The sequence below is a fragment of the Cebidichthys violaceus genome, unplaced genomic scaffold (genome assembly GCF_023349555.1).
Source record: "Cebidichthys violaceus isolate CVI_PGR_0920_01 unplaced genomic scaffold, fCebVio1.0.p SCAF_3, whole genome shotgun sequence".
In the NCBI taxonomy this organism is placed as follows: domain Eukaryota; kingdom Metazoa; phylum Chordata; class Actinopteri; order Perciformes; family Stichaeidae; genus Cebidichthys; species Cebidichthys violaceus.
In genome coordinates this window covers 22,774,218-22,799,284 of record NW_027176483.1, presented here as the reverse complement: position 1 = coordinate 22,799,284, position 25,067 = coordinate 22,774,218, and the positions used below count along the sequence as shown (strand labels likewise).

At 40.9% G+C, this 25,067-nt stretch overlaps 1 protein-coding gene across 3 annotated transcripts in view; it reads right to left on the bottom strand.

Annotated features, from left to right (window-relative positions):
• The window catches only part of galnt18a (UDP-N-acetyl-alpha-D-galactosamine:polypeptide N-acetylgalactosaminyltransferase 18a), a 156,910-nt gene that overhangs the window by 42,925 nt on the left and 88,918 nt on the right, over positions 1-25,067 (bottom strand). For 2 of the 3 annotated variants that reach the window (XR_011103873.1, XM_068723648.1), the window contains exons 5-9: positions 16,071-16,268; positions 11,674-11,788; positions 6,879-7,064; positions 6,341-6,478; positions 342-437 (exon numbers count right to left, since the gene is read on the bottom strand). Coding sequence is in view for 2 of the 3 variants with exons in the window: in XM_068723648.1 (XP_068579749.1) it covers positions 342-437; positions 6,341-6,478; positions 6,879-7,064; positions 11,674-11,788; positions 16,071-16,268 (733 nt within the window). In the remaining variant the exon portion in view is untranslated. The remainder of the gene's footprint in view (positions 1-341; positions 438-6,340; positions 6,479-6,878; positions 7,065-11,673; positions 11,789-16,070; positions 16,269-25,067) is intronic. The other variant, XM_068723649.1, reaches the window with a different exon arrangement.

Here is a 25,067-nt window from a genome sequence, read left to right as displayed (position 1 = left end):
TGCATGTGCAATGTTTACAAGGATGAGGTTGCTCAACAGATGACAAATGCACCTTCTGTTTCTGGTCATGAGTGGGCTATTTGATGTTGAGATATAGTCAACATTGTCCTTTGGTGGTCCTATGTGTCGGTATGGTGAGATGTGTCGCCAGACCCTCATTGGGATCGAGACCTTCTCTCACTCGCACACAGTTTATTGGTTGTGAGAGTATAGCTCATGTGATATATCTATGGTATGTTTGCATTGCATCATCATATTTCCTTGTATAAATAGTCTGTGGCCCCGCCAGACTTTTCACAGAATAGAATAGAACAAATAGAATAGAATGAGAGGCGACTGACCTGTGGTGTCATACCATGACAGAGGTACATGATGGGAACATTGTCAGTGTCAGGTCCTTGGTCCAAACACAGGTTGTCTCTTAGATTGTTCTTCAACTGGAGAAATGAGAGAGAGAGAGAGATGAGACGGACGATCCATCTCATTTTGATCAAACTTTAAGCAGATGGGATTTAACGGGCGAACATATAACTAATGATGGCAGACAAGACAAGGAGGACACCTCTTTCTCACGCACACATTTAGTCATCAAATTAGCAGCACTATTAAACAAATTGCTTTCCTCACTTAACACAACTTGCATTTCAGGCTGCCAAAGCTCAGCAGCCTCACTTTATCACAAAACAACAAACAGCTCATCTTTTGTGAAAGACCTTAATAAATCCTTTGTTGTCCTCAAGTTTCTTTGAAGGAATAGTTCCATAATTTGGGAATATAGTCCTATGCTTTGAGAGAAAGAGATGGTGATTGTGATGTGTGTTCAGTTAGGAGCTGGAGTCAGGAAGTGATGAGCCTGCGTTAGCATGAACACTAGATGCATGAGGGAACAGCTGAATCACACCTACCATCAACCACCAACCCTCTGTGAGAGTCACATGTTGTAAACACTCACCCAAGATCATTCTCCTTATCGCACGCTTATATAGAAACATTGTTCATACATGTTTGCAATACAATGCAATACAACACGTCTCTGGTTTGACTTATGAACATGATTTGAGAGTCTTTCAACACTTCCCAAATAAAAGGTTTTTTAAATACTAATATATTGGAGTCCTAGGGGGCCCAGTCAAAAGCACCTAATTGCAGCCTGTGCTGTTTTAATAGATAAAACAGAATAGACAGTGTGACGGTTCCCTGTCTGGGTTATGTGTTATGTTCTTTATATATATATATATATATATATATATATATATATATATATACACACATACACAGGGGTCCTAATTTAAAGAACAAAACACCATCAGGGGTAGAGGAACTCATTCTGACACTGATTTCCTCACGTGTCTATTTTCATTTGACACAACAAGCAAATAACTGTCTTTTCTAAAATAATAATAATCCATTTTTGTTTGAAGAGATGACATTGATTACATAAATAATAATGTTGTTAGAAGAAATTAGTTCTGCTATAATGGTTGTTTCTTACAGTGGTTTATTCTTGAGGACCCTGTGGTGCCCATACGTAGTCCTTAAATATGTGGAATAAGATGAGGGTTGATCTGGCTTTATTCCACACAGTGTTCAGTATATGAAAATCAACACAGGGCAATAAATACACTCAAATTTACCCTTACGCTATGTGCCTCATCTGCTTAATTTGAATGGTATTGCCTTGTTCCCCGATCTCAGCAACTAACTCAGTTAAAGCTATAATGCAATTATAACCAAACTCACAGTAAACCTACAGAAGTCCATATTGTTATGAACAAGGATTAAGAACATCTTAAAGTGAAAGAGTGACATTTTGTTCTGGACACACCTTTAAGCTAAGGCTGATACTCAGTTCTGGTTTAGAACAAGTTTGAGAGTTAGGTGCATGACTTCAAATATAATGTTTTTAGATTACCTAAACCTACTCAGTTATCACTTACCAGGTGCTTTATATAAATCATTTCAAGGTATAAGTTCATGTTTTAGAGTAATGGAAATATTTCTAAAGCATAATCATCAAATCAGTAATCGTGTGATGAAGATTGGTGAGTTATGTTATTGGTTTCCTTTCAGGGATACTAGTTAATTGAATGCACATTCAGAGAGCTTGAATGCTATGGCTGCCTTTGACTTCGTTTTCTGACCTGTACCTCCAACGCATTGTAAACCTTCCGTGGCGGCCATTTTAAGTCTCCCATTCAAGTGACCTTTCACATTTTTTGTCAAATATGCTTTGAGGGTAACAATTGTTAGGGTTATGTTTAGTGGGGACATTTATCCAAGTGAAGGATCGCTACGGTTTTGTACTGACGTTGGGAGGGCGTGGTCAGAGTGGATGGAGGGTGTGGTCAGAGTGGATGGAGGGCAAGACTTTAACTCTGAATGCCGAGGTTCACTTCCTGTATGATGCGTGTTATGCTAATGCTGCTAGGTTTGGGTTAAGCTTAGTGACAGATTGTGGCTTTGGTTTAATAAAGTAAACACATCATGTCTTGTGCATCCAGTACGGCAACTTTGAACTTTTTCTATATTTTAACACAACAACAATCTTTCCCTACTGCTGAACCAACATAACATAACATGTGAACATAACCTCAAAGTCATTAATTATCCATTCAGATACTGTATATTAAATTATATTCAATGAAATAAGTTGGTAATGAGTGTTTTACTGATATGGTCAGCATAAAAATGTTCAATAACAAGATTTTTATTTTTGTTCTGAACATGATGATTTAACAAGAATACTGTTTATCATGTTCACACCTTAGTTTGGAATGGTAACAATTGATAATTACTACTAAATACACACACACAGTAAAGCCGAGGCTGATGTTAATGTCATTAGTTATACAGGCATTTGGTCATAAACCAAAGTATTGGACAAATTACATTTTTTTGCTAAATACAAAGTCAGGGGATCACCAAAGTTATTGCCATTAATCCTGAGGCGAACATAAATGTATGAACCAATTTCTTGGTAATCCATCAAGAAATTGTAGAACTTTGTCTCAAAACGACTAAACAGTCATTAGCATTCCTCCCCTGGGTACCACACATGTCTGCATCCATCCAGTAGAGTTATCTCAGTCTGGACCAATCTGGTGGACCGACCGACTGCCCGACCAGCACACCAACACTGGTAACCCTACAGTCAGCCACTGAGCTCTGGGAGAACTTCTAAACGTGTCTAAAAACATCAACCAACCAAGTTGATGGCACTGTGTGAATGTGATTCATTTGCTTGACAAATCTTGCTATAATGTCTCTTTTTTGGACAGTATTCGCCTTGTGTGAGCAGTGCATTCCTCCAGCTTTTGTTTCATGTAATATGAGAGATGAGTGCATAAACAACACCCACAGATGGTGTAACACTATTTGTACTCTCTCCAACTGCTCTCCTGTGAGAGTTTGTGTTTGTCAAATATGTAAACTTCATATCTACATCTCTCTGATGTCACAGTGGCAACGCTTTCATCTCAATCAAAGCTGAGCCCCTGCACATGCTCAGTACTGTCAACAAATAGCACCATCCAGCTCGCGCTGTGATTGAAGTGTTTATCGAAGAACAAACACAAGAAGTGACACTAAAGCTGTGAGCCGGTTCAGGCTTAGAGTTGCTGCTGCTTATGGAACCGCACAACCTTTTTCCCCATCGAATCATAACTTTTTCCTCCTCAGTGACAGATTTTGAGTCAATAAAGCTGAACTAATACGACCTGAAGGAAATAGGTGTGTGATGATTATTTTCAGACTTCATTCAGGCTCTCAGAAGACAGAAAACTCAAACTATACCTACTCAAGTTTAAAAGGTTAAAATGAGACTGCAATCAGAAACTGCAGGGTCAGTTCGTGCGGTGGGATAATTCTGCTCAGCTTTCAACAGATTACTGTCATTTTTCAATTATGCAAAGTCCTCCCACACTCCTTAGCTGAAGAGAGGAACAGTCATGCGTAAAGTAAGTGGAGGAAAAAGGTTCACCCTTTCAAAACCCGCTGCTGTGATTTGAAGTGAGCTCATAAAGCATAGAAGCATATATGACATAGTGTGTATGCAATTAGACTCGGTATTAATAGAAAAATTAAGTTTTACAGCTTGAAGTACGTTTAATGCTATTTAAGGGCTATTTTGGTGCTTATCACATGTTTAGTTTGTTATTATAAAAAATAATTTTAGAAGAAGTATTCTATTATTAGAAGTATAACTACCTCAAAATGATACTTTCCCTTATGAGTTGGTGAAGACAAACAAGTATTTGACTCAAACATTACTCCAAATAAATGGTAATGTTGCTCTGTGGCTACTGGATTTGCAAATAGGCAACTGCTTAAGAAAAGGTTCCCCATAACAACTTCATAAGATGATAATATGTCCATAAAGAGTCAAACAAGGTTTTCAAACAATAATATAATATAGTGCCAACCTGAACAAATAGTGTCAACTTAATCACAACATTCAAAAATATGAAAACAAAGCAGAGGCCATAGTGTCATGTATACCCGGGGCCTTAACCCAATCAATGCAGAACTTCCACCAGTTCTGACTTGTGGGCCAGTTTTCGTGAAATTTCCAGCATCCCAATTCCCTCTAAAATGCAATGAGCAGTAGGAAAATAATAATCTCTACAAAAACAATGGGTTCCATTTGTGCAATAACAATTACAAACCAACACAAAGGTGCTTGAAACCTATATATGTGAACCAGTGATGGCCGTCAGGGCCGGCTGAGCCTTCTCTGCTGACATAAACAGAATCATAAAGTTATAGCTATTTATAATTTAATCATTTATCACAAATACACTACATGTATTCTAATTATTTTTCCCATCTTCACAGCTCCTATCTTCCTCTGTTGCTCTGCTTCCAGTGCAGCTTGTTTTAAGTAGAGCTCTTATCCAATCAGATTCAGCCTCTATGTCTCTATGTAAGGAGAAAGGCCCGAGGTCCTCTAGGTAGACCTTACAGGTTAAAGTATATGAGGACGATGTTGTTGATTGTAATAAGAGTTCAAGTTGAAAGATATGTAAGAAGTTATGACATTTTTAGCGTTTAGCTTGGTGTAACTTTGTTTTTTTAACACTCAATGGCTGAAGGAGGAGAAACGGATTTCTGGAGAAGGACATTTCCAGAAAAGCTGGACATGGTATCAAAGGGTCGGTCAAGCCCACAGCTAGCAGCCCTGACCCAGCATGGAGAAGGATTTGTATGAACGGTGTTCCTGTCTGACAGCGGAGGAGAAGCGTTGCACATTTTATGGCTAAGAATGTGTTTTATTTGCGACTGAGCTCTTGGTGTTTTGAGCTACGCTATGCTAACCAAGGCAGCAACACGACACCACAGCAGACAGGACACTCACAAGCTACGGTGCTTTTAAAACTTTAGCTGAGACCCGAGTGGATCTACAACTCAACGAACACGTTCACAACAGGACCTCTGGCTGGAACTGAACCGCTCCGATGTTCTGTAGAACCACGTCATTGAACTCTTTGTTAACAGAGAAAGGAGGATGGACTTTGTCTTTAAGTGAACAGCAGCTTTGGTCAGTGAAGTACTTTTGTTGTTTTAGATCTACAGTAGCGTTACTACTGTGTTAATGTTTCTATGGTGTTGTTTTTATGATATGGTTAATATCTGAATGGTGCTCTTCAGTGTGTGGATGAATACGTGTTTTAGCACCACAGTGTTGCTGGATTGATTTGTTGCTTTGTTGTCATATAAATATATGTGACTGGTTCTTGTGAGTTTGTTCTTGTCATTATGTTGATTACATTGATTTGGACTCTATGCATTGTCCGTTAATGATGAAGCATCCCGTCATGCGCGTATTCATGTCTCTGTTTTCTTTTACAAAGTAAGAATGATGGTCTGGTGAAATGTGGATTGTGTGTTGATTGCTTTAGTCTGAATCAGTAGAACAGCTAAACGCTGTGGGGAGAGTTTGTAGTGTGTGTGCTGCTGTTAGTTTTCCTGCTAAGCTACTTTAGCGTAGCCTCCCACAACAAGTACAATGTTTCTCTTCCGTGGTGGGCGTGTCAGGCAGCACGTTGGGTGGGTTGCCAGGTTGAGCGCGGTGGCTCCACTGAAAGAACATTATATTTCTCACAGTTTAAGCTTCTGCATTTTCCAAATGCACTAGTATTATTCAAACGTGTTGTCCGGTTCGTGAGCCTCATACCGACAAGTATACTTGTATGGTGTAGTGTTTGTCCAACTGTGGGCTGGCATCCAGATGCTGTGAACTTGTTCCTGTTGGCTCCAAAATCATATGAATAGCAAGTTATCTAAGCATATTGATAACTGAAGAATAGGAATCTTGAGAATTAAGGGAAACAAATGAACTCACCACTCCGTAAGCAACTGTGTTGCTGTAGGATCGGAGCTCAGGGTAGATGTTGGAGAGGAACCAGCTGAACGGCCGGCACTGGAGTCTGGATCGCAGGGCTTTTCTCTCAGTAATGTCCCCAATGTCTATTCCTGACTTCTAAAGAGGGAAATAAATACAAACCCATCTAATCACAATTGATCATGAATCAAAAACATTTGATTATCGATAAGTAGTTTAAGTCAAAGCAAAATTCGTCATGTGTGACTGACTCACGCAAATCAGCTTGTTACGCCAACCTCAGCACATGTTGGTGAAAGCTAAAAGTTTCTGTGTTTATGTGCATCAATCTACATTTTGTGTATTTTGTGTGCGGCTGTCAGCACAAAGACACAAACCATTACAGCCCAATTAATGCACACAATGATGCTCTATTATTAATTATACTCTCCAACATACTAAACAATCCCAGTGTCAAACTCCCATCACACACACACACACACACACACACACACACACACACACACACACACACACACACACACACACGTCTGTTTACCTGCAGTGGAACGTTCCAGGCCATGTAGACGTGACTTTTGTACTGGTCCATCCAGACCTCAGCCACCCTCAGAGCGTTACGACGCACATGGGCCGTCAGGTTCTCTGTGTAGGGTTTGTGGGCGCGCTCGATGTGTGCGATCCTCGAACAGGGCAGGACCTCCACACTGCCGCCACACTGCCACACCTGTGTTACACATACACACAAATGCAGCCGCATTAGTGACTGCAGGCACTCAGAATAAAGGCATGGATATACCCAGTACCTGCCGAGTACATGTCAGAGAAATCTCTGTTCTCTAAAGAGGGGATCAAAACCTTGTGACTGAGCCTGCTGTATAGAATTATTATGAAAGCTATCATAGGAGCACACTGAGAATGGCCACTTACTCTTATTTATTATCATTGTTTTTTAATATTACAGTTGTAGCTTTCAAATATGTCTACACAGGCCTAGCACGCTTTATTACAGCGTGCCGCTCTTTAGCATGCTTTGACAGAAGGGTTATTCCAGGTCAAACCAGAAAGAGGAGCTTTTTGTGTACATTTTACATTACATTCTATGACATCTGTAACCAAGCAGATATCATCCTATGGATCTCACTTCTAGGTCAAAATTCACTCCAAATATTTTGCAGTATTTCTTCTTTGTGTCAAATAGCATACACAAGGTATCTATCTGTTTTGACACAGAATGACGCAGTTGGTCTGTGTTGTACTATACAGTAGTTCAGGTATGGAAGCAAGGGTCTGCTCAGGTAACTGAGGTCCATGTGTGCACAAGACACCAGCTTGCATATAAATCTTAATAACCTTTCTGAAGTAAACCATGCTAGTTTCCATGATAGCGCTGCTCGATAGCACTGCTCAAAGTTCTGCAGCTTAGTAGCTCAGAGTACCGACCAGACAAGAGCTGGAATACTGAACGCTGACTTGAATACAAGCGCCTCTTCTCTCTATTCGCGTCCTGCACGTTGTTTGTGTTGGAGCTATAATCCCTACTCTTTCCCTGCTGCATCTTTTCAAAGCAAGGCGCTAAAACAGAACAACAATAAAACTGTACACCTGGCCTGGTGCCCAGGCAGGAACATCAACTAGAGATAATACAGGCTTCAGTCAAAAATACCTCAACATTCTCTAGAAAGGATTTACAACACAGGGTTAGAGTATAAGGAGCTACATTCTTCAAGCATCACAATCTATGACTGTGCATGTGGGTATGTGGAGCGAGATAGAAAATAACAGACGGTGAGGAAGAGGAGACTCAGAGTGTGAAACATTGAGCAGAGAGGGTGAAGGCATAAAAGCAAAGGGAGATAAAGTGAGGAGTATGGAGAGAAGATAAAGTGAAATAGAGGGGAGAGAATAATAGCTTCTACTCGTCTTTTTGAGTCATACTTTTCAAAAGCCTTTTCTTTTTTGTTTCGATATCTTCACTCCTAAATAACAAGCATTACATGGTGATGAGCTAACTATTACCCAGAACACACCATGGTTGATGGCGAGTAGTTGCAGTTTATGTCTATCCGATGTCTGGAACTAGTGTCTGGCTGATTTGTCTGTTTCAAGCAGACAAAGCACAACTCATTTACATTCCTAATTGTCTCTCAGTCTGTCTTCTTTGGTTTAATGCAAAACAAATCTCGCTTGCGGACTTGTGTTTTTAAAAGCTTTAATGAGAAAATGAGAGGCGAAAGACAACAATAAACGGCGTAAATTATAAATCATGCAGAGGACGACCACCAATCACGATAAAGACGGCACGAGACAATGGGAATTAAAAAGGCACCACATTGTGCCACAGTGCAGATGAAGCTTCATAAAAGCAATCTTTATCACAACAGGAGTGTGCAGGCCACAGATATGGAACACTTCTGCAGAAACTGGGAGAAAAACGACATTGCTGATAAGAAGAGGCGCCTGTGTTGGTATGAGGGAGATGGAAATAGAACAACTGGGTGTTTTCTGACTTAAACCTCGAGTTGAACTCATATGAGGAATTAGTTAGAGCAATGCCCTTGAGACACAACTGTTTCTGTCAAAAATGTTACTACTGATTTACATATTCATTGATCTGCAAAGGTCTCTTTTGCAGTGCAGTCTATTACTTCAGCAAAATTGAAATATTGACTTATTCTTGATGTGTTTATTGCATGTATATATATATATATATATATATATATATATATATATATATATATATATATATATATATATATATATATACACATACACAATGATGACTATAAATACACCTTTGGCGCTGGTGTTTGCCAAAGTAAAGAAAGGTCAAAACTCTGGCTGAAGTTCTCGTTTTGTTGCCTTCCACCTGCTCAAAAACCTCACGGATAAATAGATGGGGGTGAATGTGTCCAGCTGAATCCCACCCTGAACCAATCCTATGAACAGCAAAGTGCCAACAACCACACAGAAAGGTCAACAGCAGCTTGGAAAAGGCTCTCCCCTGAAACAGGTTAATTTCAGTTGGGTGTTTGTTGTCACAGCTGATTTGCAGCACTGTGTGTGACTCTTGGCCCTCCTTTATGCACAGGCTAAAGTCTCATATGGGCAGAGCTGCAGACAGCTGGAGGGAGCATCTGATGTAGGTCAGAAAAGCACTAACTGCTGGGGTTACAGCGACGCTATTCAGATCTCCTCCCGCAGAGAGTCCGTCTGTTTGTGGCCTCGCAGCTTATGCTTTGCTGTTGAGTCATTTGTCTCAACAGTGGGGGGGGCTATTCTATGGAGTACTGGGCACTGGTGGGCACTGCACCATGAGGAGCTAAGGAGAAAGCCATTATTGGACTAATAGGCTGCTGGACTGTAGAAGTCTGACATTCAAGCCTCCTACGGAGAAAGTCAAAACACTGCATGAAGGCTTTTTAGTAACCGGAGAAAGACAGATTGCTGCAACGAGCGACCATGTGCAGAAACAACAGGTCATTTTAAGCCTTTGGTAGAGTTAGTCATTTATATTCATGACGTCATATAATGATTTCAGGGATATAAAGCTAGTGGAGAAACTGCACCGCATGCTTCAATATGGAACAAATCAATGTGTGCGAGGTTATGAATCCTTACTGTACATTCTGGTGCATAAGTGCATCTGAAGGTTCCATGCAATGTTGCCATCTGTTTTCTGTTTACACGAAAAGTGATAGTTTGTCAAACCTTTGCGTTGAATTGTCCACTCTTTGATTATGTCTGGTGATGGGATTGGGAAAAAAAAGTCGTGTCTCTTGTCACATATTTAGAATGGAAGCATATTTGTCTCATTAGTGATGGACGTCCAAAATGCCCTAGAGACACTAATGCTACCAGTGTGCTCCCGGTACGAGATAGTTGACAAAGACCAGCCTTGCTGTCAGGCTGGCTACACTATAGCTGGTGTGGGACGATCATTAGTGGTTTGGAAGCAAAGGGAATAGAGCAATACAACTAGTATACATGTGCTCTAAAGGTGCAGTTCCTTTAATGGACATTAGATGCTGGCCCCAAGAAAGATCTGGCTTCATAAAGCCATGAGACTGCATTTAAATCAACAAATCAACAAATCAATTTACCACAAGGAGTTGAGGTCACTGCAGGTTATTTCTCTATTTTCAGAATCAATATTAAAGAAGTATTAGGAATTAAAGATTATATTTGTAAAGCGTGCAATTTTGACTTTTTGTACCTCGTTTTTGCTTCTAGCTTGTCCCACTTTAGCTCAACACAAGCTTCATCCTCCTTTGCCTGCATTGTGACCTTCTGGCTGCTCTCCATATTTTGCTACAGCTTATTGGTTGACAGTGGAGATTTCTTTTATTGGAAACTGGAGAGGATTAAACGATTTATTTCAGGGGAAGATAGAGCGGCAGCAGCAACGATCAACACCTCGTGACTGGACACAATAAGAGGAACGTTAGTGACAATGTGGCTGCATTGTGTAAGGTGTGTACGTATTTCATTTTTTCATCTTCTCCTAACATCGATTGTCCATTAAATTGATTGTCCAGCGGTCCATTCAATCTGGACCTGACATGGTCAAACCTGAGAGATGTATACATTTTTCAGCGTGATGTGTTGTGAACCCAATGGCTCGGTCAATAATCAGACCTGTCCCTCACTGACAGTACACTGTTAATCACTGGACACTGAGCCTGAGTCAACAGTCCTCTTCAGATATCTCCTGTGTCAGCTCACACTCAGAGCTGTTCCAACAGATGCGTCTTCTTCGATTGATTTGCAGTGTCAAGGGATGGTGCTTGTGCAGAGCCTCTTCCTCTGGAGACCAGATTAGAGAGGAAGTCCTTGCAGTAACTGTTGATGTAACTGTGGTTAAGCTTGTTAAAAAGGGATTTAAATCATGTTGATGCTAAATTCTGCCAGAAATGCAACAAAATTAAAATAACAGAAAAAAGATATTGATCGTAATATAATACATGTGAAGCAATGAAGGTTCATTTTATATATTAAAAAAGCTATTTTGAATGTAATTTCTTTAGCCTACATTAATCTCAATGCTGTCTGTCAGCTGTTAAATCAGTAGTAATGAGCTCAGTTTGCTTGAGTCAGACTGAATGAGTAATGTGAACGGCTGCTAAAGCCCACATTCTGTCACAGGAAAGGTCGTGCTTATTGTCTGTATGCTGGACATGTCTGCTTACCTGCACATTTAAATGTGGATGGTGACCGTGGTTTATGCCTCTACGGCGTCCAGCTCAGGACACACATCACACTGAGCAGAATGTACAGCTGGCATGTGGTTACTGGGGATGTGTGGCCAATAAGGTGTAGGTTCTCATCCCACTCACCCTGATGCCGAGCTCCACGTTTTCTCCACCGTATATCTCCATGCCTTCATCTAGCAGGCCAATCTCCTCAAAGTACTTCCTGTCGACCACAAAGCAGCCAATCAGAGCAGGGCTCCTAAAACAGAGGGTGAAAGGAGACAAAGTCAGAGAAAAGGAAGAGGTAGAATATGTTTTGTATTTAGAGCAAATAGGGAGTTTAAAAGCTAAATATTCTTCACACACACACACACACACACACACACACACACACACACACACACACACACAAGCACAGTCCTAAACCACAACAGGGCCCTTCAGATGGACGTTAAGTCTGCTGCATATTTGATGCTCTGAACCACTGCTTGTCTTTATAACACATGCAGCACATCGGGCTTAGAACATCTGTCAACATGATGCTTTCACCTAAAACAACACATTCAGGACATTTTGAGGAAACATCAAAGTGAGTCAACAAGAGCTCATGATAAATACATCAATCATATTAGTATTCATGCTGTCATCACCACCTCAAAAACAGCTCGTTTCTCTGTGGATAGACAGAACCCCCCAAAAAACTAAAACCAAAACTGCATGAACATATTCTTTTCTCTACAACCTCCAGATAACAGAACAATGAAATTCAAATATCACATAGAGAGTTATATTATGCTGCTTAATCTCAACAGTACCCTTTTTACAGTGCAGTATATTGAAAACATGAGATAAAGAGCACAAGCAGCTTCACACTCATGGAATAAAGACACATTGTTTGCTCCATAACACACGTCATGTGCAAACTAAGAATAAGTCAACATCACTTGGTTTTATCTATGAAACAGTGGCATTGAACAACACTTAGTAATAATAAGTAGCTCGTAATTTAATGGTAGCATAGCATGTTGCATCAAAGTCATTTATGTGAAATAAAGGTGTGATGTTTCTGCCTGAAATGATAAAAAGTTAGTGCCGGGTTTAAATCAGATATTTCCACACGCTGGGCCACTTCATGCAGCTCTTCTTAGCTCAGGCTAAATTGGTCCTTGTGAGTAAACCCAGTGACAGATTAGAATTGAGAAAAAGTACATAAGAAGATAGAGAAATAAATATTGGGGGAATTCATCTTCTTCCATTTCAATATCGAGCAGCATACGTCCTCTGGTACTTAACCAAATCTATAAACACTGCACCTAAAGTGTGGTCTAAAGTGTTCTCCTCTCAGCCAGAGAGGAGAATGTTGTAGACCACTGTTACTCCACAATCAGCAGGTCTATCACGTCTCTGACCACGTCATGCTCCATCTGATTCCTGCATACAGGCAGAAACTAAAGCTCTGTAAACCTGTGGTGAGGAAATTCAAGCAGTGGATCAGTGAAGCTCTGGAGGATCTTTGGGCGTGTTTAGACTGTACAGACCGGGACGTCTTCAGGACTGCTACCAACAGTCTGGATGAGGACAGAGAGGCTGTGACGTCATACATCAGCTTCTGTGAGGACGGCTGTGTTCCAACCAGCACCAGGTGAGTTACAACAATGACAAACCCTGTTTGAACAGAACTCAGACAGATAAGGCTGAACAAGGGTCAGGCATTGAGGACTGGGGACAAGGACTCGTACAAAGAGTCAAAATACAGGTTTAGTTAGGTGAGAGACGCTTAACGACACCAGCTCTCAGCAAGTGACTCTGCTTCTGTCTGGAGAGGTCTGATAACAAACTACAAACCTAAAACCTCCACTCCATGAACGACCTCCGCCTGGCAGACGAACTGAACGAGTTCTACTGTAGATTTGAAAGACAATGGGTCAGTCCTGATCCCACCCCCCATGGCTCCATCAACAAGCCCCAGACCACCAGGTCCTCCTCCCCCAGCTCAGCAGGGGCCCATGCCTCTGGACCACCCATCTCAGTCTGTTGAGCGCCTTGTCCTGTCTCACCTCAGAACCCTCACTGACCCACTCCTGGACCCCCTGCAGTTCACCTACAGAGCCAACAGGTCTGTGGACGACGCAGTCAACATGTGTATGAGTATGTGCAACATACTCTGGTGAAATAAGCGGTTCTGATTCTGATTCTTTGAGTTGCCTAAACGACACCAGCAGACGTATTATCCCCTTGCAGATATTGGTAAGTTGGCCGTTTTTCTCTGATTGATGGGTTGATAGTAGTCTCTGCAGTATGTCTAAGCAATCATTTCCTGTCATATTCGCAGTTTTCATGGCCAATGGCATCGAAGAACTATATCATCATATCCATTTCACTGCATGAGCAATGATTGTACACAGTGTAGGTCTCATCAGATGTGCTAAACTAAACAACAGCCCACTGCTACTGATGAGCCTGCAGTCTTTATGTTACACTCGATGTGGTTGTGCTGCTTCCCCCGGGTTTTATATGGCTTTGAATATTGACACTACACTTACCTGAATTTACATACATAATCATTCACAGGGATTAGTGTTTCAGAAATCACAATGTCAAAATAATGAGCGTAGTAAGTGATCCTATCAGACCTTCAATGTGCTTCAAGTCAACTATTAATAATGAATTCTGCATTGGCAGATTATTTTTCCTGGTGTCTCACTTATTTCATAATATAAATACATTTAATTCAATGAAACAGAACTGTCTTAAAATGTAGTTTTTTATCGTTTGAATGATTTTTGAAATAACTTCTTGTCAAGCTTTAAAACAAAGGTGATGCTGTTGTAACCCTAGTTCTATAATCACCGCTGTCTGCCATCAATAACCCGATGAACAAGGCCACACCACGCTGCCTGTAGAGTCTGCATGAACTACAGAGGGAGGGTCTCTTCCCGCCTGGAGTCACAAAGCCATCTCACCAGGCGTTCCTTGGACAGGGCTTTACCAGACACACCATCCTTGAAGCACACAGTCAGGACCGTTTAACATGCCAATGCACAAACTGGGCAAAGCAGAAGTAACTTTTCCTCCCTGTGCCCTGCATGGAAGACAAAAAGCATCCAGCTCTTGACCCCTTGACCTGAAAGAACTAATCAAGTTCATTGAAACAAATTGGTTGGGTTGCAGGTTAGTCCCGCTGTGGTCAGTGCAGGCAGCAAACCTTGAATGACAGCGCCTCTTCTTGCCTGGTAAGGGGTTGCCTCTCGACATGAGGTTGGCATCCCTGCTCTCCAGTCCTGGAATGTTGACAATGTAGACAACAGGTGCTCTGAACCCCACATCCACAGGCTCCCTGTCACTGTCACACCCTGGTGCAGGGCAGTCCATCGGCGTTCCAACAGAGGGGCCTGCAGCCTGAATGCATAAAGCACGACCCCCAAATACTACACCTGTTGGAGTGGCAGGAGGCTGCTCTTTACTGCAATAGTTATAGGCTGGAGGGCGACATGCAAGAATATTCTGTGTTTTGGAGACACATCAACATGAAAGGATGCTTCCTTTGTGTCGATGGTGGTGAATAAATCACTTTGCTGAACCAGTTCCAGTAACCGCTTGATGGTTAGCATACGGAACGCCTTGCAGGCAGTGCATCAGTTTAGAGCACAGAGATTCAAAATGGGTCTAAACTCTACTGTCTTCTTGGGGACCAGGAAGTACGCAGAGTCAAATCCTTTCTGTCTGAGTTTTAGCTGACAGATACAGCCTGTTTCTGCAACATGGCCTGTACATCTACTATCTCCTCCTGGGAAGATATACTCACCTCATCACCCTGTGAACAGCCAAGGGACAGTGTCGATTTCAGAGAACAACCACGTCTTGATGTCCTGTCCATCCATTCTGTTAACGTGCAGAAAAACTGTGCTAGAGGATGAGCGACAAACTGTGGAGCTAAAAAGCTGTGACGCAGCCCGGACATCACTCTGGTCTCCTAGGTAGAGATACAGGATACGGTAGAAACAGACACTCTATCCCACCGCCGTGCCCTCCTCCTGACCGTGACGAGCAGCAGGTGGCAGCTGAGCTTTAAGTTATCCGTTTAAAGTGCTGATTGATAATTCAAATCAATCTACAGAGCCCTTTCATGGCTATGGGGGGCTCCCAGGGGTCATTCAGGTCGTGCCTCAGAAGCGCGGTGAGTTCCAGCCTCACATAGCAAAAACCCACAGTGGCTAGAGACATCACAAGGCCTGGATCCGTTTAAACTCCCTGAATCAGATTATTAATTTATGTCTGAGACGGTGGGGCAGGGGTGTTAGGCTAGGAAGATGCCAGTGAAGCGCTAAACACATCCAGATTGTTAGTAGCAGCAGCCAGACAAAGCTACAGCACCCACAGTTCAAACCATTTGTCCAAATATTCTCTGTGTCAGTAGAACCGTTAGAAGTTACGCTGGAAAGAAAAGGCCTGGCAGCGCGTGGTCACGTATGGGGCAGGAGCGTTCATGTTGGCAGCCTGTGTGAGTTAGAACAAAGCATTGCAGATGCTCCTGTGTTTACCTGATGGGGGCAGTGTGGTTGTGCTGTGTCCACCAGGACTTTGGTGGGTTGAGGTATCGACACCACAGCTCCCAGTCAAAGCCCTGCGCAGACAGCGGATACTCCTCAATCTCGAAGGTGTCATACTTGATGTTGTCAAAAGATGGAGACACCACCCGGGTCCGGTTCTCCTTTATTCGCTGCAGAATAGGTTCTGCCCTATGGGATGACAGAGCACGCACAGAATGTTGTAGAATAGACGTAACATAATGTTCAGAAGAGAACATGTGGAAATGAAAACTGAGATGAATGTGAAACAATTTGCACATCTGAAGGAAAGTCTAGAAGTTTGACACAAAATATGATAAAATATATGTGTACAGTATAATATACATTTTGTGCTTAAAAAACCTATTTCCAAAAATAAGCCTGACTACATTAACTAAAACAAGAGCTGGCCCCCCACTCAAAATTACAAACTCTCAGACTTCTTCCTTTTGTTAAAGCCCCTGAAAACCTGGCTTCAAATGCGCCATAACTTTAATATTCATGGAAAAGTCCAAGTAAAAAACATTACTTAACCAGTTCCCCAGTCAAAAACTGAACAGACCGTCTAGTTTGTCCCGGTTTCAAGCTGGGTGTCCCGAATCCTGACAAGTAAAGCCCTCAAATGTCACCATTTTTAATAAATTAATAATAATAATGATATAATTGTGTTAAGAGCATCCATAGACATAATTTCTCTCCCACTCTTTATTCCCTAAGTCAATATAGAAACCAATCAATGCACCACATGCCTGAATTCAAAGCTGAAAGCTCTGTATGTGTGTCAAACTGTCCATCAACGTGTCGTTGTCAAGGCTCAGGATCTGTCGTTAACGTTAACGCAGTAGTTATCAAAGGCTGGGTCGGCCCCACAGGAGGTTTGTAAGTGATTAGATTAGGGTCGCCAAATAACTTTGCTTTCATAGTCTTTTAACATTTATATCTGCATAATGGTTACCCTTGAGAGGGGTGGGGGCGTGGCTCAAGCACTTTAACCACATTTTGAAATCCTTTGTTTTCCACAACGGAGAACGGCCTCATGTCCTCAGCAATACACACTCAATAGATGTGGTAATAGCTTTAGCCCGGTCCGGTTCTGCCACAAACGTTTTTTTAAATGCCGTGGTGACACGTTGTTGTTGTTGTGCCTTGGCCCATCGCTGACAGACCGGGGTGGTGGTGCTTCATATGTGTGGACACGTCCGGTGGACTGCCGTTGTCGTGTGTCTTTCTCTTCAAACAACGCCTACATACAGTAACGGTTCTGTCTCCACCCTCATCCGGTCATTATTAGTTACAGGGAAGACAAACATGTGAAATGGGACATTTTCCTACGGCACACCTGACGATCTCTCACGGCACACTGGTGTGGTTGAAAATCACTGGCCTACAGATTCTGCATTAATATGCAGATATCTGACGATAGAGATTACAATCTGACTGTTTCACGAGTCATTTTTCCTTAATGCATGTGCTTCTGAGCTTTTTCTGGCACAAGGTTGTTTACCACATCACCTTTTTGTTTTGTAAATTACCAATATACTCTTTCCACAGACCAGATGGCGTTCTTTCACTTTCTGATGGTCCACCGGCTTCAGAGAAAGATCTCAAGACAAGATAAGGAAGTTAACGACAGGATGTGAAGACATCTAATCTTTACAACACACACACGACCTCTCTCTCTTCCCCCCTCTCACTCTTTTCAACAAACGTAAAGAAGAACCCTGACCAGACATAAGTCATAAACCTTCAAACTACAAGCAGCAACAGACTCTAGTTGGTGTTCAATATTCTTCAGTAGGACTGAATTACACTGTAGAAGTCTTCAACTTGTTCAATAACCTCACCAACGTCATTCAATAGATGATGCAGGTCTATTTCCTGAGTCTGTGAGATGAGAAATAGACAATCTGTGTGAATATTAATTTAAGACCTGGCCCACCTATGTTCTTAATACCGTATTAGAATAATAGTTTGATCAATAGTTAAAGTTACTGATAATAACCTTGTGTTTTTGAAATGTCGGTCCGTTACATGGAGGAACATATACTTTGTAATTGTATTATTTCTGTTTGTATTGTGTGTTAACCACGTGTTTCATAAAGCAAGAGTAGGTCAATATTAAGAGACAAAGAATCTGAACAGTGGCTGAGAGGTCCATCACTAGTCTGTCACCATCCTAGATGGATACAACTCTTCTTCTGGTGTTAGTTGTGTTTGTACTGTTTCTTCTCTGGAGCTCCACACACTCTCCTTCCTTTCTTTATTCGCTACTGTCGATACCGTCCGAGTTTATTCCTTCCTAACTTCTTACTGGTATTTGAATCAGTTTGTAAGCACCTCGTGTGATGTTAACTTTCAGTTGTGGCGTCCAAAACCAAACCAGATTATTTGAAGTCTATCTCAACAAGTAGCCTCAGTGAAAGCAGTAGTCAGAGCATGATGTGACCCAGAATCATCTGAACCATCAAGAACCTCAGGCCATGAGGTGAGCCTGCTTCCCAGAACCGCTTAGCAACAGTAGTGTATCGACTTCAAAGACGTTTTCCAGTCCTAGTGAGTGGGCATCTGAGGCCAGAGATGACCTAATGGGAATCACCACCCCCTGGAGAGCCTCCACTCTACCCCAACCAGAGCAGAAACAAATGGCAGAACCCACTGCAAGGTCATTTGGAACTAGGAAACAGCAAACTTACTTCTTCTACTATGATCAAGAGTTGGTGTGGGATACCGCTCTGAATTATTCATATTTACAGTTATAGTTAGGGAAGCGTTGGCGTCTTATAGGAAATCAAATCCTTCCTACATCTTAAATCATTCCCATTTGTAATTTGAAAACTAGGTTTATATATTAATTTGTTAATCCATTCATTCTTTATTATAATATTATTATATATATTATTATTATTATAATAAACCACACATATATCGCCAAGTCGTTGTCTGTCATATTATGTTGAAGCAGGAACTGAAGATCAATAAACTCAGAACATAGTACTGAGGTATTGAGACTGATTAGTTGATTATCAATCTGTTGAGTGCAAGATTTAACTCATATTCTTAGTCATAATAGTCATCAGCTACAGCAGCTGGTAGATCACAGCACCTTGCTCAGCCTCAGGGGTTTGAGCGTGGGGCAGAGCAGAAGTTGAGAGAACCACCAGAGAGTCTGGAGACAACTAGAGCCTGGACTACAAACTAAGCACAGTCCTTGATGGGGTAACATCGGATTCAGTGGACGGTGAATACAAAGTGCTCTGGATGTGATGACGGCCTTGCACCTAAGGCAGCTCCTCAGATTTACAGAGGCAGCCTGGGCAGTAGTCCCAGAGGTGCTGTCAACACAGAGGATTTGCTGAGAGCAGGTGTGCCGCTAGAGAGGAGCGCTTCATGTCGAAGAGATTGAGCAGGTGGTCAATGTATGTGTAGGCTGGCCAAAACAAAACCTAAACCAAGTAGATTCATCCATTCATTCCAAATACAACGTTCTCTGAAATACTTCAGTGAATACTTTCTGTTATCTTTCTCAGATGTGCTCTTGGCCCCTGAAATTTAAATCTTAAATATTTCTCTAACATATCAAGCTAAATCCAATCCAAATCCATTTTACTTTAATGAATTAGGTTTTATCCAACAAAAGTATAACCATCTGATATATATACCATATATTAATATACCATCTGAGCATCTAACTCTCCGTAACTTTGCTAATCTGCTTTCTAGAAATGTTTTTATTTTAAACATAAATGTGGAAACTAAACTGAGTGATGGTCTATTAGTGCCACTGTCATGCATAAACATACGTATGTTATCTTGCATACAATACTGAACTATTCAAATAATGGACAGATTCCTGTTTGGGAGAAAAAAAAAAAAAAAAATAGTCTAATCAACCAAAGATTGTGCGGACCCCCTGCAGTATCTACGCGGACCCCCTAGGGGTCGCGGACCCCCTGTTGAAGACCTCTGGTTTAAATGTTTGTTTGGATGTAAAAAGTGTCAAAAATTCAAGGATTCAAGGATAATTCATTGTCATTTTGCAACATCAGGATGAACACCGATTTCATTTTACATGGACGCTCATTTTAACGTTTCTCTTTGCTGTGATCTGCTTGTGGCAAACGGTGCTCACTGTGGTGGTGTGGCTGCTCTACCCTGTTAACACGAGTACCACAATACAAAGGCAGAGGCTCCGTAACACACAAGTACTGCAGGGTGGCCCGGATGTAAGAAGAGAGCATTTTAAAATATTCTTATATTAATATAATATGATATTTTTTTGTGAGAGCATAGATAACAGCTGCAGTTCCCCATCAGGGCTGTCTGACGGCAAGGTAAAGCGGTGAAAACTGTGCTTCATCACTAGTGCACACTAGTGATGAAGCACACACAAACACACACATTAAGTGTATATTTTATGTGTGTGAATTTACAGTGGAATAAGTTACTTAGGCTATTCTACTGGGAATAGCTCTCTCTAAGGGCCACCCCCAACCAACTGACCCGAACCCACTGAAGTCACTGATATTTCATAAACTAAATGTTATTAACCAAGCTGTCGGCTAACGTAGCAGCGGCTAAGTGGCATGTACTCAGCGGAGTGTGTACTTGCACTCTGTTAGCTGTTAGCCAAACACACCATCCAAAACACTAGAAGGGAGCAAACTGTCCCAGCTATGTGTCGAGGTGCAGAGAAGACGCACTCAGTCGTGTGATCACTAGAGAACCAGCAATATTCTGCAGTGTTCTGCAGCAGCATTAACACTAGTGGACAGACATGGAGCTACACAGTCACACACTCACTCATAGACGCTTCTGGTGGAGATAATAAACCTGGTTGATTGATGATCTTTTCATGCCATAATAATGAGTTTATGCAAATTCACAAAATTCTACTCATTTTATTTATAGTATGGAGATGCATAAAGGTTGAATTAATTCTTTAGAATAAAGTAATGCCTATTTTTTGGTTGGCATTTTTAATCCCTTTATTAATCTCCTTCCTCCGGTTATGTGGATGAGAATGGACCGAGGTCTGGGGGGGGGGGGGGGGGGGGGGGGGGACATCAGATCTCGCTATATGCGGTTGATATTATTTTATGTATCTCGCACGTTAACAAAACTTTTCCTGTTTTGCTTGAGTTAATAAAGGCATTTGGTGACATTTCAGGATACTCAGTCAATTACACCAAGTTCTCTGTTTTACTACTTGATGAGAAGCAAAGGGAGAATATTAGAGAAGCCTCCTGCTTGGAAGTAGTGGATCAGTTCACATATTTGGGAATAGGAATTGTGTCAAATGTAGCTATGACTGTTAAAGCCAATTATGATTCTTCAATGGAAGAAGTAACATAATTAACTAATAGATGGATGGTCCTGTCTGTCCTTCATAGTCCTCAGAATAAACATTAGACACATGAACACACTTCCTAAATACTGTATTTATTCCACTTCCTCCCCCTGATATTTCTTCCACAAACTCAGGAAATGATTTATTGGATGCGTTAGGAAAAATAACTGTGCTATCATTTGAATGTCCCCAGTTGACTTGTCTTTTAGTAAAGGAGGTGTTGGTACATCTGGTACTATGGGCGGTAAAGCATAGGACCGTTACGTTTATTTTGCAACAAGTGGAAAGAAATGGAATTGTCCTGACCCTTGATTTACATCCAACGAAGTTTCCAAATGTAATTAAACAAACTACTAATCCAATCGTTAAACATATGATCAAGATGTGGTTTGAAGTGAAAAGACGTCCTAAAGAACCTAGCTTATGATCACGGTACAATGCTGTTTTTAGAACATGGGCATCAAAGGGATTAGAACATGTCCAGGATTACCTATAACACAGACAGCATGAATTACTCAAGTATGATTTAGACACAAAATACTTTTTCAGATATCTGCACCTCAGAGTTTTTATTAGAATGAGCAAAAATAACTAAACCCCTAAAATCTAACTTGGTTCTAAGGACAGTCTAGACTCTAGGCAAAGGTGCAATATCAGAGTTATACAATGTATTACTTTACAATTCACCTTAAACCACTGATGACAAATGGGAGGCGAGGAGAGAAGACCGAGAGACAGAAAGAACAATAGAGGACTGGGAATCAGTATGTGAGGCGGCTTGAACGCAATCAATTCAAAGTTAAGATTAAGATTACAGAATAAATACTATACATATATATATATATATATATATATATATATATATATATATATATATATATATACATACATCACTTCAGTTAAATAAAATAATTCTAATGGCAAATGCTAGTAACTTTTCCTTTTGAAAGAGTGACTGTTTTTCCATCTCACTCACCTCATCAGCTCATTCAGTGCATCTGTTAGTCACGCCCACCTCATCAGCTCATCACTCTCACCTGCTCTCACTATTTAGACCTCAGTCTCACACACACACACACACACACACACACACACACACACACCTTCCAGCGTTTCCCTCTGGACTGGTTCCCCGTTACCGACCCTGCCTGTCTCAGACTACCCCGCCTTGCGTCTTAGTTCACTCAGCCTTCTGTCCCCGACCTCGAGAGCCTGCCGCTGTTTTCCTGTTGTGTGTTCTGAAGAGAATAAAGCTTTGATTCAAACCGTCCCTGGTGTTTGTCGCACTGCTCCTGGGTCCTTACTACACCCGCTACACTATTTACTGCTTTTGTGAAGTGTTTTGATTTGTCAAAGGAGGAAGAGGAGGAAGAGGAGCTACCTGATGGAACCCGAACATGGTTGATTTGAGCTCTGTTTTTTAAAATAATGAAAGACCTTCAACATTAATATGCTTCTAGGATGTATCTGTAAAACAAGTGTTACTGAACATTCAGTTTAAAATAATGATGAATTGCTTCCTGGCCACTGTACCTTAACTACTGCTGATGTGCTGCACTATTTCATTGAAGAGGTTCTTTAAAAAATATCTTGATAACTACGTGTGAAATCAGATGTGCTATTTACACAAACACAACATGCATTGTTCATGGTAATGTAGCACCAGAACAAGATCCATTTAACACAAATAATACATGTGGAACATGTGTACATGTACATGTGTATATGTTTACATGTTCCACATGTGTACATATACATGTGTACATGTTTACAGAGAGGGAAGATGATGTGTTAATGCAGCTAAGCTCTTTTGTACCTCTGCCAAGAGTTACTTCATTAGTCATAGACCCCTCTGTGGCAGAGTGTGGGAGTGTGTGTGGGTTCTGAGTGTGTGTGTGTGTGTGTGGCAAGTGAAAGAGAGGGTTGGAGTGGGTGGAGTAAGAACCTTAAAAGTGACTCTTTTCTAATGTGTAACACAGCATCTAATGTGTGTGTGTGTGTGTGTGTGTGTGTGTGTGTGTGTGTGTAGAAGAGCAAGAACACAATACAGCACAGACAAATGTGTTACCTGCCTATGAATTGGTATTATGCTTCAGGCGGTCAAAATGAAGTACAAAGGGTTTTAAAGTGAGGACCCTCAAAGATTTCACAATTCATCCGTGTTGAAAAGAAAGCAGCACTTGATTTGAGTCAGAGAAATATAAAAGATAACACGCTGCCTCATCACTGTGACACATTTAAACATAACCAGCTGTTAATAATAATCCCGAGGAGTAAGGTATGTACATCGACTACCATCAACTCCATCTCTGAAAAAAGGAGTGAGAAAAAAATAAATGGAAATCTCATTAAAATGCATGTTAATGCAACAAGAGTCTAAATATGAAAATAAGACAGGACCACATTGTAGTGGAAGTATATACAAACTAGAAATAATAACTTCTAGCAAATACATTTTAGGTTTCCTTCACAGGTTGAATGGTTTTATTCAGTTTAGTTGTATTTGTTTTCAGTCCAGTCAATGGTTTAATTTTGGGAGTAATTTGTTTGAGTGTATCCTCAACCAATCAGTAACTGTTTATGAATTATGTATGCACTAAAAAAGAGTCAATAGCAACATTCACTGTTGTTTTCCATCCAATCAAAGATGCACGTCATGGTTCCCTCCATAGATCAGCCTTAGCTAAACAAGCTTAGTAATTGTGTTATTGTGTTCATTTAAACCAGAATTCATTTTTAATTTAGAGGGTATGATTTAAATTGTTTCATATTTATTCTCATTATCTACCCGGATCTTCCACGTAGCCAGTATTTTGGTACATTTTGTAAAAGTTTAATGAAATCGTAAGTAAAGAGGTAAAAATGAAACACCAAGGTGTGGTTTGTGTTTTGTACTAGAAGTGCCTTCATCATTTAAAAAAGGTTATTTCATCCGTTAAAGGCAGTCACAGGTAGTGAAAACATAACTGTTGATATAAATATTACATAAAAAGCACTTAATGACCTACAATACAATAAGAAATAAAACATTTATATACAAATCAAGTGTACTGTAAGTTGTAAACATACAGATCTGTATATTGTATATACAGTGTGTAGGATTTATATTGACAGTGACAGATTACACTCACATATTAAAAAACTAATTGTGCTTTAAAAACTGTAAAGTTATAGGACAGCTGACGTGCGCTTCCTCAAAATTGTATCTGCATGTCAAGGCTCCAGAGTGGACTGAGATGTGGGGAGTGCCACAGCCGTGTTTGACTGCTGAAGTTACATTACAACGGTACCTATTTTAAGCCAAAACACGAGTTTTTTGCAAAGTAGTTTTGTTGTCGAAACCTAACCGCCAGCAACAACGTGAACCATGTGTGACAAACTGAACCGCGACCGTTTCACAACGATAAGCACGTAATACGACATTAACCGCGAGTGTTAATGTTTGTTCCGCCCAAGCTGCAAAGCATCACGTTGCCAGTTCTACACGTGTGTGTGTGTGTGTGTGTGTGTGTGTGTGTGTGTGTGTGTGTGTGTGTAGTTCATAGTGGCTCTGTATCACAAAGTAAAATAAACAAAGTAAACACACTTACTGATTTGTGAAATTGAGTTTTATAAATAATATT